Consider the following 16,910-nt stretch of genomic DNA (forward strand, 5'->3'; position numbering starts at 1 on the left):
AGGGCTGCTGTCCAGGGCTCAGCTGGTCCGCCCGTTCCTGCCTCCAGCACTGTTTATACCCTCCGGGCTGTGCCCTGGAGGTGGGGGCGGGGGCACCTGACCATGTTGTGGGCGGGTCACAGGAATCTGCCAGGGCTATTTGGGGGTCATCCGCCCCAGCTCTGTAGGCCAAACCCCAAAGGATGTTGTGGTCGGGAGCTGTGGCTGCCTGGGCAGGGGCCCGGAGTGATGGAGGAGGATGGGCCACTATCAGACTTCCAGGCTCTCGACATTGCCCTTTGCCCCTTCCCCAGGGCCTCTAACCCCTATTCACTCTTCCTCGGAGACCCCCAGCCTGGCTAAGCACTGGCTGGGCTCTAGGGGGGCCTAAAGAGAAGCGGGGCTCAGAGTCTGAAATAGATTTGAGCAGAACTTGGCTCCACCTCTCTCACAGCCTGTGATTTCTACTGCAGCCCCATGGGCAGGAGCCAAACCCCAGGGAGGGAGTGCCGGGCAATGCCCTCATTCACCCAGCGACACACCAAAGGCAGCCAGTGTGGGGGCAGCCCCACTGCTCAGGCCCTGTGCGTCAAGACGGGGAAAGGGTCCGGGCAGCACCGGGCCAAGAGCCAAAGGCCGATACAGGTGGGGGCAGGTGTGAGATAAGGAAGGCCTCTCGATCTCTGGAGCAGGCCAGGTGGCTATGACTACCAGGTATGCAGGGCACAGGACAGGGAGGTGGGGCACTGGGTGGGGAGCCAAGGCCTGTGAGGAGCGGGGAGATGGAGTGCAGCTCTAGGCTCCTGACCCTCGGGTTCTCCTCCTGTCCTTGCAGCCTCCCCAGTGGTAACAACCTCGGGGGGAGACCTGCCCTCCCCGTAGTGCTCCCGTAAGTGATAGGAAGGCCTATCCTTTATGGGACAGAACATCCCAGCCCGGAAAAACCCCATCCCACACCTAAGAGCTGCCACTGCCTCAGGTCAGCCTGGAGAGGGAAGGGAGGGTGTCCTGGCACCTTCCCCTCTGTCGTCCTGTGTCCTCACTCACCTACCCACCCACCAGGGCTCAAGACTGTCTGCCCCACCTGACAAACAAAGAAAGCACTCAATGGAGCATGCTGGACAGGAGAGCAGCCTCTGATGCTTGAGTTTGGCAGCTCCACGGTGAAGAAGCGGGCAGAGGGGGACAGAGCTTGAGCTCAGGTTATGGTGATGGGGGTGGCAAGCAGGGGTCACCTGATGTCTCCCTGTCTGCCCCCCCTGTGCCTCAGACAGACCCAACCAAATCTCTCCCCAAGGGGTTAGGGTGAGGCCCTCACCATGGAAAAAATTTTGCCATGCATACCCAATCCCCTACACCCTCTGGTCTGGGAAGCACCATCCTGCCTTTGGCTGGCCCTGGCTGGAGAACGGTGAAGCAGAGCAGCAGGAGGACAAAGTGACCGGCTATTCTGGAGGGCCCACCTTGCTCTGTGCACTGTCCCCAAGCACAAACACCAAGTGAGGCCCACCGTGGACACTCTGCCCAAACGGCAAAGAGAAGCGTGGCTTGGGCTGGACAGAGGGATACCCCCTTGGCACTTGTCCTGGCCACAGGGAACCCAGGGGTTCTGGTTTCTGTGCTGCCCTCTGCACATGATGGTCAAATACACCCCCTGCCAACCCGCGCAACCTGGAGGCTCTCAGAGGACTACAACCGAGGCCTTGACTGGCGCCAGAACTTAGAGGCCCAACAGCAGGTCTTGGCCCCAGAAAGGCCCAGGCAGAGGAAGCATCCTCACAGATTACAGTGTAGTGGAGGAAGTTTATTTACGGATGTGGGGAGAACGTGGTAAGAGCCCTTGGGCTGGCCAGCAAGGGGACAATCAGTGGAGATTGAAAACAGATTCCCCAAGCTAGGTCCTAGGGAGGGCTCAGGAACCAGCAGGAGCGGGTTGGCAGAGTTGACCGGAACCAGGAGGAAAGAAGCTAGCGCTTGATTCCCAGGTGGGAGCTGGCCAAGAACCCTCCAGTTAGAAGAAAATAGGGAGGAATCTGAAGGTGGGGGCGTGTTTGAGATCAACCCTAAGGGAGCCCCAAAAGGCACAGTGGCAGTGGGGCTTGCTCTAGCCTGGTCCGCTGGCAAATTCCATCACTGCTTAAGGACTGGGCACCATTTCAGCTGTTCTCAGAGGACAGGCCCAGGCCCAGCATGCTAGACCACAGGCCCTCGACCTTGACTGCCCTCTGCTTCTGGGCCCAGCCATCTCCTCACTCAGGCTCTCTCAGCACAGCCACCAGCTCCCTCTGTTCTCTGTGTAGAGCCTGAAATCAACAGGAGAGAACAGACAAATCGGGATGAGAGAAAACCCAAATCCTTTCCCTCCGCTGTCCCTGACTCCCGGCCTGGGTTCCTCCAGGACAATACGGATGGGGTCTGTGGCTCATGTCACTGGCCCAGCCGGGCTTGTTAGGACAAAGGCACATTAGCAAGTCCCCGCCACTCGGCAGATACTTATGGCAAGCTGGGTGGTGACCGCCTGGGCTAGGCCTCCCCTAACCTGAGCCCATCTGCAATAAGGGCCTCCAAAGTGGCCTTCCAATCCTCTGACCTCTCCAGAGCTTTCTAGCAGAGAAATTTTCTTGAATTAAGTGAACTTTCAGTTAGGCTACTGACATGGAAATTGTGGTAAAAAATAGCTCTCTGAAGCTGCCACACAGGCCTCAGCGCCGAACACAGTCCAGTAGACCCACTTCAAGCAACGTGAGGATCTGCAGCTGGAGTGGATGAGGGGTGGCTGTAAGAGCAGGGGGCTTTATTCCCCCTCTTAAAATGCCTGCCCCAAGACAGCCCCAGACTGAAGGCCTTGGTCACTCCCACCCTCATGCCTATTGTCCAGTCCCCCAGGACTAGTCTGTGACATGGGGAGACTGGAGGGGGTGGGGACAAGAGGGAACAGAGCAGGCTGCCAACTTCCACCTGCTGCCACCTCCCCAAGGCTTGGGACCCTTGCTGAGCTGGGCAGGGCCTTTGGGCTACAGCTAAGCGGTCTTGGGAAGAGAAGACCAGGGGATCTGGGGACCACAGATCTGGGGCCCTGTCCTCCTCAGGAATAGGAAGGTCTGCCTCAGGAAGGGGGCTGTCAAATAGCTCTAAGTAGATTTAAGTTGGACATCTAAATGCTGGCTGGAGAGAATCCAACAGGGATGCTACCACTCAAGGCCTGCTGGAAACCTTCTCTTGGAGTCACACCTCAAGCCAGTAAGAAAGTCCTTCTCATCACTCTGCAGCCACACCTGCTTCTCGTGTTGTCCAGCTTGATCACCTTCACCCACCTTGGCCCCAAGTGACTTTGGGCCACTTTCAAAAATTAAGTTCACCCTCAAAGGACACACATTTCTTGCATGGAAGATATATTTTACATGTGGTGAAGACTCTAGAAGTCATTCTAATGTATACATTTAAAATATACTGGGCAAAGGTCACATGAAGTAGAACGACCACTGGATACACAAGGTTTAACTCCAACTGTGATATGGAGGAGCTGTTATCCTGGGCAAGTCACCTGCCCTCTCTGGGCCTGTGTCCTCACCTGCTGCAGCAGGGGAACGCATGCCTGCAGCTAGACTTCAGCCAAGAGCAGGTGTGCCCCAAGGAGAGGAGAGGATTTGGGGAGCCTGTCTGCTGAGGTCAGCAAAGAGACGTCCAAGGAGCGGTGATGGGACTGTCCTGCAGCAGCAGACTCTTCTACTCCCTACGGGGATCCCTTATGTTGGAATGGAGGAAGCCACCAATTTGGGGATCTCAGGGGGCCTATCAGGGAAGGAAGAGAAAGCAGGTAGGACCGGGACATTTACCTGCCAGGCCTGTTGCCGCGCCTGGATCTGTAGCTGCAGCTCCTCCACCTGCCTGCGCCCAGCCAGGACGGCCTCTGCCAGCTGCTGGTTCTCGGCCTCCTGTTTCTGCACACGGCGCTGTAGGGTGTCCCGTTGCTGCAAGAGGTAGGGTGCCATGGCGCTGTGCAGGTCTTTCTCTGGGATCCCACTGGGGCGCCTAGAGAGCCGCATGGAACACAAGGGATGAGGGAGGGGAGGATTTTGGGGGGAGAGTTCCACTTCCGAGCCCAATCAGTGACATTCCCACCTCCAGTCCAAGCTGGGCTGGCTTCCAAGGCCTCTCCTGCAGTCTGTCTCACCTCCCGAGACCTGCTGTTGATGGGAGCGCTCACCTCCTATCCCTCAGCTTCAATGCCTAGGGGTACGCCTCTCCCCCTTCTCACTTTAGCTCCTGTCTTAGCCTTCCCAACCACACTCCACATTCTCCTCTTCTCTTCCACATATAGTCTCTCATCTAGAACACTCCAGGGCAAAGGGTGACTTTTCAGCCCCTGCCTCTGTCCTTGTGACCATGTGCCCTGCTGGTGCATCCACTCCAGCAGACTGTGAGCTGGAGAGATTGTGGGTGGCTGAGAGGCCCTGGTAAGTGTTGGCTGATGTGGGAAGATAAGGAAAGACAGGTCTAAGGAGGCAAGACTATTGGGGTGGGGGGGTGTTAAGAAGCCACTGTGAGTTCTTTTAAAAATTCTTTTTCAGCTGTAAAACTTAATTCTCTTAAGTATTAAGGTCACAAAGCATAACAAAATTGGAGGTACAAAAAATATATCTACTCCATCTGGCCTAGTATCCCATTGAGGGAGGGAGGGAGGGTTGTATGAGGCAGCGCTCAGGCCACTGTGGTCTTGATGGCCTCTGCTCTCTACTCCTTGCCCCAGGCCCCACTTCTCCATCTTGCACTTGACCTATACTGGGCAGCCAGGCTGCCCACTGAAATGTCAGCGCCAGGAGAGCAGGTGTTTTATCTGTCTTGTTCAATGCTACGTCTCTGGCATCTAAAACAGTATCGAGCATATAGTGGGTGCTCCCTAAATATCTGCTGAATAAACGAATGAATAAAAGCCAGTTCCAGGCAGGGTGCAGTGGCTCACGCCTGTAATCCTAGCACTCTGGGAGGCCGAGGCAGGCGGATCGTTTGAGCTCAGGAGTTCAAGACCAGCCTGAGCAAGAGCGAGACCCCGTCTCTACTAAAAATAGAAAGAAATTAGCTGGACAACTAAAAAAATACATATATAAAAAATTAGCCGGCTGTGGTGACACATGCCTGTAGTCCCAGCTACTCGGGAGGCTGAGGCAGGAGGATCGCTTGAGCCCAGGAGTTGGAGGTTGCTGTGAGCTAGGCTGACGCCACCGCACTCTAGCCCAGGCAACAGAGCGAGACTCTGTCTAAAAAAAAAAAAAAAAAGCCAGTTCCTCAGCCAGCCTACTCTACACATGATTCCAAACCTTGCTATTCTGTCCCTTCCCACGCCCCCCGCCTGCCCTTTCTCCCACAGGTCCAACAGGGCCTCAGATGAGCTCCCCCAGGAGGGCTTCCTCAGTCTTGTCTCGAACCACTCCCCTCCCTGAACCCCTGGACAACATGCTTGCCCTGGGGCTCCCCTCCCCCGGTGGGAACCTGTGGGTTTCAACTGTTCTTGATTACTGTTTGGTGTCTGTCCTTTTTACTTGTCCCTGTCAAAGGGTCCTCTCTCAGGGGCCAGAGCCCAAAGTCTCACAGATGTGGGTCAGTCTGAAAGTCTCCTTCAAGAAGCTGAATTGGTGCCCCTTCCCCAGGCACCTTCTGTCACTCTTCTCACCTCCCCGCACCCATGCTCACCAGGCTGGTTCCTTGTGGGCTCTGCCTTCTTCCACAACTTTATCCAAGGCATTCAAGACAGCTTCCAGGTTCCCTTCCTCTTTGATTTCGGAAATTTCCTCCTGAAGAGAAAGGAGAAAAGAGCTGTAATGACACGAGACAAACTCATAGTGGAAATATACTAAACTGCTAACAGCACTTAGTAAGATTTTGGCTAATTTCTTTTTTTTTTTTTTTTTTTTGTTGTTGTTGTTGAGACAGAGTCTCACTTTGTTGCCCAGGCTAGAGTGAGTGCCGTGGCGTCAGCTTAGCTCACAGCAACCTCAGACTCCTCGGCTTAAGCGATCCTACTGCCTCAGCCTCCCGAGTAGCTGGGACTACAGGCATGCGCCACTATGCCCGGCTAATTTTTTCTATGTAGATTTTTAGTTGTCCATATAATGTCTTTCCATTTTTAGTAGAGACGGGGTCTCGCTCAGGCTGGTCTCGAACTCCTGACCTTGAGCAATCCACCCGCCTCGGCCTCCCAGAGTGCTAGGATTACAGGCGTGAGCCACCGCGCCCGGCTTGGCTAATTTCTGTTCTGTCTTTGTACCTTCCCAAGCATTCCAACTTTTCTACAACATGTGGCTTTTATAATTAAGAAGATAAAATATACAATGGGAAACAGTTAAAGAGCCTGCAGCAAGCCTCTCCCCTCCCCTGCCATCTCTGAATGCTGCACCCTTGCCGCCATCCCCACTCCCCAAGCACGCTTTGCTGAAACCACACATTGTGATGCTGAACAGGACCAGCCTGGAGTGTAGCAGCATGGAAGTTTAACTCTGTACAGATACCAGTTACTTAGAGACAATGGAATCATATCCTTTTTTGTATTCCCAGTAGTACTCAGTTCCTCTGAATTCAAACAACTTGTTAAATGCCTTCTCTGTGCCAGGTATCCCACCAGGAGCTGGAGGTACAAAGATGAGTGAGCCCCCATCCTGCCCTCACTGAGCTCGCACAGTAGGGCAGACACATATAAACACGTAATTACAATACAGGACAATGAGAGAAAGGGGCATTTAAGATATCCGTAACACTTGGAGGGGAGGGATGACAGATGCTGCAGCCTGCTGGGCACCAAGGAAGTTCTAGGGGCTGAGGAGACAGGGGCAGAGGGTGGGGTCACTGCCCCCAGGGGACTGACAATCTAGAGACAGAACCCAAGTCAATAGTACCTGCTGGGCTTCTTGCCACTCACCCGAATAGATGCCTGCAACTGAGTTATAAACTTGTCATAGATTCGCTGTGTCATCTCAGGCTGCAACTGGTAGAAGCACTTGTAACAGTCCGTGAATCTCTGGTAGCTGGTGGGAAGGAGAGAGAACAGAGGTGGGGAGGGTCAAGTGCACAGCCAGTCTCCAGGCTACCTGGGCACCTCTGCTTCTCATCACAGGACTCTAAGCTTTGTCCACTTCCTGGCCCTGGTTAAAGGCAGTGGATGCAAATCTCTCATCTGCAGCTCGAGTCACTGAGGATGGCTCAACCCCACCAGTGCCCATCAGCATCCCTACTTCCACTCAAGAGAGCCCTAAGTGATATTCAACTGTTTATCCTTTAAAGATCACTGCCCCTCAACCCCTTTTTTTGTTTGTTTGTTTGGTTGGTTTTTTTTTTTTTTTTTTGAGACAGAGTCTTACTCTGTTGCCTGGGCTAGAGTGCTGTGGCGTTAGCCTAGCTCACAGCGACCTCAAACTCCTGGGTTCAAGCGATCCTTCTGCCTCAGCCTCCCGATAGCTGGGACTACAGGCATGCGCCACCATGCCCGGCTAATTTTTTTTCTATATATATTTTTAGTTGTCCAGCTAATTTCTTTTCTATTTTTAGTAGAGACAGGGTCTCGCTCTTGTTCAGGCTGGTCTCGAACTCTTGACCTCGAGCGATCCACCCGCCTCGGCCTCCCAGAGTGCGAGGATTACTGGCATGAGCCACCATGCCCGGCCAACCCCCCAGTTTCTAATGAGCTTCCAGGTGAGGCTGATGGTGCTGGTCTGGGAACCACACTCTGAAAATTTCAGGTCATTTCAGTTCCTGGATGAGGGCCGGGCTTGTGGCCTCTGGGAAAGATTGCCTTACTCCTAAAGAGCCACACAGGAGGTGACTGATGCCCTTTCTGTAGGACATTACTGTACCCAGGTGATGCCTCCAGCTACTGGCAACTATGGGGCCCTGGTTTACACCAACCTGCAGCCACTCTACTTTGGGGCTTCTTATTACATGAGATAATAGATTTGTTGTATTGTTCAAGCCTGATTTAAAAAAAATTTTTTTTTGAGACAGAGTCTCACTCTGTCTTCCTGGGTAGAGTGAAATGGCATCGTCGTAGCTCTCTGCAGCCTCAAATTCCTGGGCTCAATCCATCCTCCTGCCTCAGCCTCCCGAGTAGTAGGACTACAGGCCCACGCCATAATACCCAGCTCATTTTTGTATTTTTAGTAGAGATGGGGGGGGTGTCTCACTCTTGCTCAGGGTGGTCTCGAACTCCTGGCCTCAAGCAATCCTCCCCCCTCAGCCTCCCAAAGTGCTAGGATTACAGATATGAGCCACCCAAGTGTGTGCCTGGCCCAAAGCCTGATTTGCAATCAGGTCTCTGACACTAACAGCTGAGACCTCCTCATTGCTACATCCCTGGTAGCTGGACGGATCAAAAGGGATCCAGTATATTCCCAATGGCTTATTCCTCTTGGATAAAGATACTCAAACAAGTTAAATGAACTCTCTTGGTGGTTGCCTCTCCCTCCCCTTTGTTTTCCTGCCAGTCTCTCTGTCTGCTCTCTCAGGCCCTTGCCCTTCAACAAATATTCACTGAGTGCCTGCTGCATGCCGGTCACCCACCAGGAACTGGGTATTCAGGGGTGAATGAGAGCTTCCAGTGCGGAGGGAGAGATGGCAGCAAATGCAGAAACACACATGAATATGGTAATCACCACTTGTGAAAGAAAAGGGCCAGGGTTATGGGGCTGAGAGAGTGTATCATAAGGATCATCTTTAAGTTGGGGGGAGGTGGTGTCAGATGAAGCAATGTTCAAGTGACCTACGGAGAGTTTCTGAGCTCAGGAAGAGTCCTCAAACACCCAAAAGCTCACATCTGTGCTCTAGTACGGGTCAGGATGCGCCTCAGCCGTGGGGATCAGGCTGGTGGGCCACGGGGTAAACAGGTCATTAGGTATCAGAGCCCAGTGCAGAGCCCTAGCCAGGGAATCACTGCGGGGTCCTCCCTTTCTCATGGCTCTTTAGGCCTCCCCCATGATCCCCACCCCGACACGATGTTTTTGGAAACAGGTGCAGACTAACAGCAGTGGTGTGGGGGAGCCAGCTCATAGTGGCTTGCAAGGGACGATTGCTAAAATTTCAGGAATTTTGTGAGCCAGATGTCGAATACAGTCATTATTAAAAATTAAATTATATAAACTTACAATAAATTATATTAAAGAACAAAGGTACTAACTACTCCAAACATACCACTTCCTAATCCCTCTACCACATTTTACTCTGCTTGTGAGGTAGTTTATATCCGTTGTCGGCCTGGTGGAAATACCACGTAAAGGTGGGCCGCTGCCCATCTCTTCTCAACTCTGTATTTAGTGATGCCATGTTGGTAACTTAGGAGTATTTACACCTTGGAAATTGGCAAATGCTGAAAACCAGGGCTTTATTTTCGGAGTCGGTGGTAAGCACCCACCAGCACACCCCTGAGTCAGGGCGACACAGTCTCCTACCTTTTCAATGGTATACATTCCATATCGGTACACCTTGGAGGCTAAACCTAGGAGGGCAATACTGTACAAAGAACAGATGGTGGGTGTCCTTTCAACCCTCAGCAGAGTCCCAGACATCTTGTTTTGCTGCTGGCCTCACCAGCCACGCAGCCTGTGGCTACCGGGAGGAATGTGGAGGAACACATGATGCCTGACCAAGCAAGGCTGGAATTGAGACCGGGTAATTGTGGCTTGAAACAGGTTTGGCTTGGACACGGGGAGATCCTGTTCCTCCTCCCAGCCCCCTCAGCAGGCGGAGGGTCTGAGCTGGGCGCATCTCTCCCCAGCTCAGACGGGCCGACAGGGCCCAGGGCAGGGGTGAAGAAAACTCTGACCACTAGTGCTGCTTGTGAACTCTTCTGGGGTCTCCTTTATGGTTGAGAATACAATGAAAGTGAAGGACCCCAGAAACATGCACATTCATATGAATACACAAGACAAGAATATGTGCTGAACAGGACAATGCGGCTTAATGAAGGAGAGAAGGCAGCCAGATTGGGGCTGGTGTCAGTGAGTGCAGGAGGAATGTCATCCCTTCCTTGAGAGCCAATGCAGACTTGGAAATAGTTTGAATGCCCTTGTGGATTTCCTGAAAAGTATGCTCAGGGAGAAGCAGGAAAGCAATATATTTTATTTAATAGAAAACATTCAAGACCATCTGTCCCCCAAGTGTCAAATCTTATCTTCTCATGCAAACTGTAATATCTCTGTGGATAGGATGCCCTCTGCAGTGTTGCTGGGATCTCCAGTGTGCCCAGAATAGTGCAGATGCACAGCAGCACATAGGACACCCACAGACTGGGCAACTGGGGCTGAGGTGAGGCCTGGGCTACCCAGCCCTAGACCTGCCCTGCTCCCACCCTGGACCCCTTGCTTGGGCAGAGGAGTCCTCCTCCCCCAGGAGTCTCCCCCACATGCTCTCTGCCAATAACCCCCTTCACCCCATGAAGGAATGGTCTCCTGGCCTTGGCCTTCCAAGGGTACACAAGAGGCCACCCAGCTATGCACTGCGTTAAGGGTACTGCTCTGAAGATGGACTGCCTGCCCTTTTGCCTGGATTCAAATCCTACCTCTACCACTCATTAGCTGAGTAACCTCAGTTAACTTCTTTATCTTTATAAGTCTCAGTTTCCTCCTCTGTCAAATGGGGATTATAACTATCTATATCTCACAAAATTACTATGAGGATTAAATGAGGTTACATATATGAAGTGCTTAGTACACTGCCCAGCACACTGAGATGCTCCATGTTAGCTACAATTATTCAGTCCTGTGGCCCCTCAGAGGTGTAGAACAGACAGTAACTTGGCTCCCCAGAGCAGAAAAGTCTCTTCCACCATGGAAGGCAAAGGCTAGTAAATGTGGCTTGTGTACAATTGCACGTGCAGAAACCAACCCAACAGCAGGAAGAACCAGCCATCGGGATTTGTCCCCACCACTGAGAAAAGGCTAAATTGTGGGGGGGAAAAAAAAAAAAGTTGGGGGTGGGGAGAGGAGAGCTAAATTTATCATCAATGAAAATAACTTTTAAAAATTACATTTAGGTCGGGCACAGTGGCTCACACCTGTAATCCTAGCACTCCGGGAGGCCAAGGCAGGAGGATCGCTTGAGTTCAGGAGTTGGAGACCAGCCTGAGCAAGAGTGAGACCCCATCTCTATTAAATAGAAAAGATCAGTCAGACAAGGTGGTGCATGCCTGTAGTCCCAGCTTAATACTTGGGATGCTGAGGCAAGAGGATCACTTGAGCTCAGGAGTTTGAGGTTACAGTGAGCTACAATGACACCACTGCATTCTACCTAGGGCAACAGAGCAAGACTCTGACTCAAAAAATAAAAATAAAATTAAAAACTACATTTACTTAGTTTCAAAATTGAGATGACTATATTAACTGATTTTAAACCATTATTTTTTTCTTAAATATTTATTATGCAATACTGAGAAGCCTTCACTGTTTTGAACTCACTGAAGAAGCATTTCATTTACTGCACTGAAAACTCATTGTAAATTATAATATAAATTTGACTTCTAAAAAAAATTGAACTTCAAAATATTTAAGCACAGAATCAAGCTTTGGTGGGTTGTCAGTCTTTTGGTTTATATATGCAAATAAATTATGCAGGACACCATGGAAAGTTAAAAGAGGCACAGACAATACAAAATAGGGCAATACCACAAGTGTACCCAATGCTAAGGGAGCCAAAAAGGGAGGTGGGGCTTGGCTCGCCTTCCTCCCTGGTAACCGGCATGCTGCCCAGCTGAAAGCCTGTTGCACAGGTTGTCCAGCAGAGGGCAGGCAGGGACTGGCACTTCCATCTCTACTAAGGAGCAGGGGGCTGGGAAGGCTGAGAACAAGACAAATAGAAGCTGGCGATCAAAGTGACAGACATTCATACTCTTCATCCCACACCCACCAACTATGCGGCTGCCCATTTCATTAAGAAATGGTTTTGTTTGGTCTTTTTCTCTCTTCCCTTTCTAGGCCTGTGTACACTGTGCAGCCCCAGGTCTGAGACATGGAAAAGAGAAACGACCAAACAGAGCAATGTTTCTTTCTTTTTTTTCTTTTTTTGAGACAGAGTCTTGCTCTTTTTGCCCTGGCTAGAGTGCTGTGGCGTCAGCCTAGCTCACAGCAATCTCAAACTCCTGGGCTCAAGCAATCCTCCTGCCTCAGCCTCCCGAGTCACTAGGACTACAGGCATACGCCACCATGCCCAGCTAATTTTTTTCTATATATATATTTTTAGCTGTCCAGATAATTTCTTTCTATTTTTTTTTTTTTTTTTTTTAGTAGAGACGGGGTCTCACTCTTGGTCAGGCTGGTCTCGAACTCCTGACCTCGAGCGATTCTCCCACCTCGGCCTCCCAGAGTTCTAGGATTACAGGCGTGAGCCACTGCGCCTGGCCTGAGAAATGTTTCTTAATGAAAATAAGAGGAAAATGAAAACCTCCAGGTGTTATTCAGGATGAACAGCTGTATTAAAAAGTTACCTTGGGGCTGGGTGTGGTGGCTCATGCCTGTAATCCTAGCATTTTGGGAGGCTGAGGCAGGAGGATCACTTGAACCCAGGAGTTGGAAACCAGCCTGGACAACATAGTAAGACCTTATCTCTACTAAAAATAGAAAAATTAGGCAGATGTGGTGGCAAACGCCTGTGGTCCCAGCTACTTGGAAGGCTGAGGCAAGAGGATTGCTTGAGCCCAGGAGTTTGAGGTTGCTGTGAGCTATGACAGCACTACTGCACTCTAGCTGGGGTGACAGAGCAAGACCCTGTCTCAAAAAAAAAAAAAAAAAGTACCATGAGGATAATCGTATTCATTCATTCAATAAACACTTGCTGAGCACTAACCATGCCAAGCTCGGTGGTATAAACTCGAAGATGAGACAGTATGACTCCTGCTCTCAGAAGTGTTACAGATCAGTGCTCAGGAAAATGAGTATGGGACAGCATAGGGGCTGACAGGGGCTCAGGGAAGGCTCCCTGGAGGAAGCAATGTCTGAGAGAGAAAGAAGCAGGAGCTGGGCAGAGTGCAGGAGAAAAGCAGTGTGTACCAAGGCCCAGGCAGCATAGTGTGGCGTATGTGCACACGTGTGTGGGTGTGCACATATGTGCATATATATGGAGATGTGATAATAAGAAACGTTTACTGAGGATTGACTAGCACCAGGTCCTGTTCTAAACATTCTACATGGAGTAAGTCATTAAACTCTCACCACAACCCTATCAGGGAGGTTCTATTATCCTCACCCCCATTTTTCAGATGAAGAAGCTGACAGAGCCAGCTGGGACTCAACGCAGGCCATCTGGTCATCTTGGCTTCCACAGCACATGGCCTGCAGGCTGGTGGGGCAGGGAAGGGCCAGACGCATACAGAGTCTGGGCTGTATCATGACCAGAATTGCCAGAAAGACGGTTTGGAGCAGCATGTGATATGATCAGATCTGCACTTGAGAACGCTCACTCAGCTGCCGTGTGAGGGTGGATTCAGCAGGCATAGCGGAGACGACAGCAGCCTCAAGCAAGGCAGAAACAGTGGGGATGGTCTGGAAACACGAGAGAGCATTAGCATGCCAGGCCTGAAGCCACACACCAGTCTGATGAGTCACCCCCCACATGTCAGAAACGAATCACCACCAGTAGCACGAATTACTTGCACAAAGAGGGCAGGGTATTTCCAAGGCATTTGTGGTCAGAATAGTTTATGTATTAAACTCTTTTTCCTGTGAAGAACTCTTTCCTATGAACACTAACAGTCTAGTTTAAAATTACCAGTTCATGTACAAATCCAATTAGCTCTCTTTCTTTGGTCACTGTCAGATATAGGCTTTGAGTCACTTTACACAAATCATACCCTGCACAACACATCCCAGGCCAGAATACTAGACCAGAAGGACATCTGAGTACGGCATCGAAGAACTTAAGAACTGTCAATCACCTCTTGCTCCCTCAGCCCCTGTGGGCCCAACCCCACATGTGGCACAGCAGGCAGGGTATCAAGGGTACCTGTGGCAAACCTAGCTTTTCTCTGAATAGTACTAACCGATCTTCAACCTGGGCCCCACTAACAAAATCTGACTGCCTCTCTTGGCAGGTCCTAATTTGTTTTTGGGGTTCCCCCCCCCTTTTTTTTAATATTTTTTTCTCTTTCCCCTTCAATGAAGATCCTAATTTGTAACAAAACACAGAAAGGGAGCACCCTTGTCAGCTTGCTTTAGCTCAGCAGGAGAATGGCTGTTTTCAGATGGTTCAGGAGGCCATGGGGGACAGAAAAGAATCCTTCATTTTCAGAGACCAAGGCCGAGGTTGCAAATGGTAGGCTCCGATAGGGCCATGTTTCTCTATTCTGAAGCCTGAGGGAGGACAGATTTGAGAGTTTTTACCACAGCCAAGACAGTGAAAGGAAGATGCCTTAACTGATGACAGTGGGGTGTGGATCCCCAAAATCTGAGAGCCCAGCACAGCAGATAATCTTCCAGTCACTCTGGGGTTTATCACATAATTTGCCCTCCTACTCAAGCTGATATTTACACTGAAAATATGCTGAGTTGTGAGGAAAGTCAATCTGGGATTTAAAATATCCCTTTGGATAACTGACATATGAATAAACCAGCAATCACTATGTATAGACTCCTGTCCCAGGTATAACTACTTCATCCTTGGGACTGAGGACTTTAAGCATCTTTAATTTAATGGCTTGGGGCTGGAAGAGTGTCAAGTATTTGCATACATCTTAAACATCTGTATTCATATAGGACATTTATTGAGTCCTTACTATGTGGAAACCAGCTGTAAGTTCCTATTTAACCAAATGAGGGGAAGGATGTTTTAGTGAGGAGAAGTAGCAAGTGAAAAGGCAAGGTGGCAGGGATGGAGGCACAGGGGCAGCACGTGACGCAGAAGAGCTTACGTGCATGTGTGTGTCTGCACTGGCAAGCAAGTGTGCACGTGCTAACGCCCAAGGCCTTGACTTGCAGCTGCAGAACTGGGGAGGGGCTGAGGAGTGAATTCCCTTGCATGCTGAGCTAAGGAGCTTGCATCTGATCCTGGAAGCAATTAAACCAATTAAACACTGAAAGCAGAAGGACATGATCAAATGGAGGGCCACTTTGGAGGCTGGTGCAACAGTTCAGTGAGAGACAGGGAGGGCCTGAACTCGGGCAGTGGTGGCAAGGGTGAAAGGAGGGGACCGAGGAGAGAGAGGCTGGAGCCAACAGGGCTGGGTGGTTGACAAGAAGTGAGGGGGAAGGAGGGATCAATGAGGACTCCCAAGTCTCTGGCCTAGAGAATGGGTAGACAGTGGTTCCTTCAACCAAGTTAGGGACCACAGGAAGACAGGAGGAGGAGGACAAATGCTGCTTCCACTGTGCTGAGCTTGATGGTTCTGTGGGACACCAAGTGGAGATTTCTGGTAGCAGACTGTTGGAGACAGAGGTCTGAAACTCAGGAGACATATGGCTTAAGAATCCCCGTTTATTCCAAAACTATTGAGTGTCTCCTGTGTGCCAGGCACCGTGATAAGCAATGAGTAGAGAGTGATGAACAAGACAGACAAGATCCTGCCCTCCAGGACCTTACATTTTATGTGAGGAAGACAGACCACAAAGCAAGCAAGCAGACAACAGAACTGCAGACTGTGATAAGTGCTATGAAGGGACAAATAACCAGAGGATATTATGACAGATAACCAGGGCAGAAAGACAGCTTTAGGGAGGGTCAGGGAAGAGATGGAGGAAGACCATTCCACACAGAGCAAACAGCAAGTGCAGACACCCTGAGGCAGGAAAGCACATGACACTCTAGGCAAGGAGGAGGTCAGTATGACTGAGTGTGGCTGGAGGGGGAGCAGGCAGGGCCTGGAAGCCACGGTAAGCAGCAATGAACAGTCTCTGAGGGGCTCCAGCAGGCTCGAGACATCAGATGGGATGTGATCATTCACATGTGGAGGTGAAGTAAGGGCAGGGCAATGGTCACACATTTAAAAGACAGGAGGGGGAACAAGAGCCCAAGAAGGAGCTGCTAGTGAGGTAAAGGGTCAGAGAATGATGTCAGAAGCTAAGGGGAAAATTCCAAGGACAGAGAAGTGGTTAACAGTGTCAAATGCTACAAGGAAAGAAAGTAGGTTAAAGATTAAAAAATATCCACAGTATTTAGCAACAAAGAGGTTATCAATGACCTTGAAAAGAATAGTTTTAAGGGAATGACGGCAGACTGCCCTGGGCTGAGGAAAGCACTGGAGATGGGGAACTAGAACCTGGTAACGTAGAACCTGAAGCTACAGCCTTGGATGTAAAGGGAAGGAAGTCGATAGGGAGGTAGCTAGGAGGACACAGCATTGGGTATCTCTCAGGCAAATTTACAGATGTAGAAATGCCCACCTGGTGGCCTTAATTTTTTCTATGAACCCCAAATGTTGAGGTCATTTTCACTAAGAGGGTGCAGGTGTCAAAAAAATGGCCTGAGGGACATGATGAAGATTTGAAATAGCTGCTGTGCAGAAGGGGCAGAGCTGGCTGGGGGCATGATGATTGCAGGCTAACTGAGCACCACGCTGAAGTCCAAGCCCATGACTTTGCGGAGGCATCATTTTCCACTACGGGTAAGACTCTACAGAGCTCTCAGCAGGCTGGGTGTGGGGGCAGAGGAGTGCAGACTTGGGAGGTTGGAAGGATGAGGGCTCAAAGGAGCTGAGAAACAGGAGTGTGGCTGCCGTCCATCTCCAACTGATCCTGGCCAAAGATATGTCTTGATCTCCACCCCAGTCCCATTTCTCTCCTCCAGCTCTCACCTCCGTTATTCCCCATCTTAGTAGGTGGCACCACCCTCCACCCAACCACTGTCATGAAGAGGCAACATCCTCTTGGTGTTCCACTTTCCCTCACCTTCCCTTCCATTCTACCCCCAATCAGCTCAAATCCACCCATGTTCTCATGCGCAGTCTCTTGCCTGGACCATGGTGACAG

General features: G+C 50.7%; 1 protein-coding gene across 11 annotated transcripts in view; it reads right to left on the reverse strand.

The window, feature by feature from the left end:
- Nucleotides 1-16,910, reverse strand: part of PMF1 (polyamine modulated factor 1) — a 23,071-nt gene continuing 6,161 nt past the window's right edge. The window contains exons 2-5 of one of the 11 annotated variants that reach the window (XM_069480412.1): nt 6,893-6,998; nt 5,671-5,771; nt 3,816-4,011; nt 1-74 (exon numbers count right to left, since the gene is read on the reverse strand). In XM_069480412.1, coding sequence (XP_069336513.1) covers nt 54-74; nt 3,816-4,011; nt 5,671-5,771; nt 6,893-6,998 — 424 coding nt within the window. In that variant the 3' untranslated portion in view covers nt 1-53. The other 10 variants (XM_069480415.1, XM_069480413.1, XM_069480414.1 and 7 more) reach the window with 10 other exon arrangements.

Source organism: Eulemur rufifrons, chromosome 8 (genome assembly GCF_041146395.1).
Source record: "Eulemur rufifrons isolate Redbay chromosome 8, OSU_ERuf_1, whole genome shotgun sequence".
In the NCBI taxonomy this organism is placed as follows: Eukaryota; Metazoa; Chordata; class Mammalia; order Primates; family Lemuridae; genus Eulemur; species Eulemur rufifrons.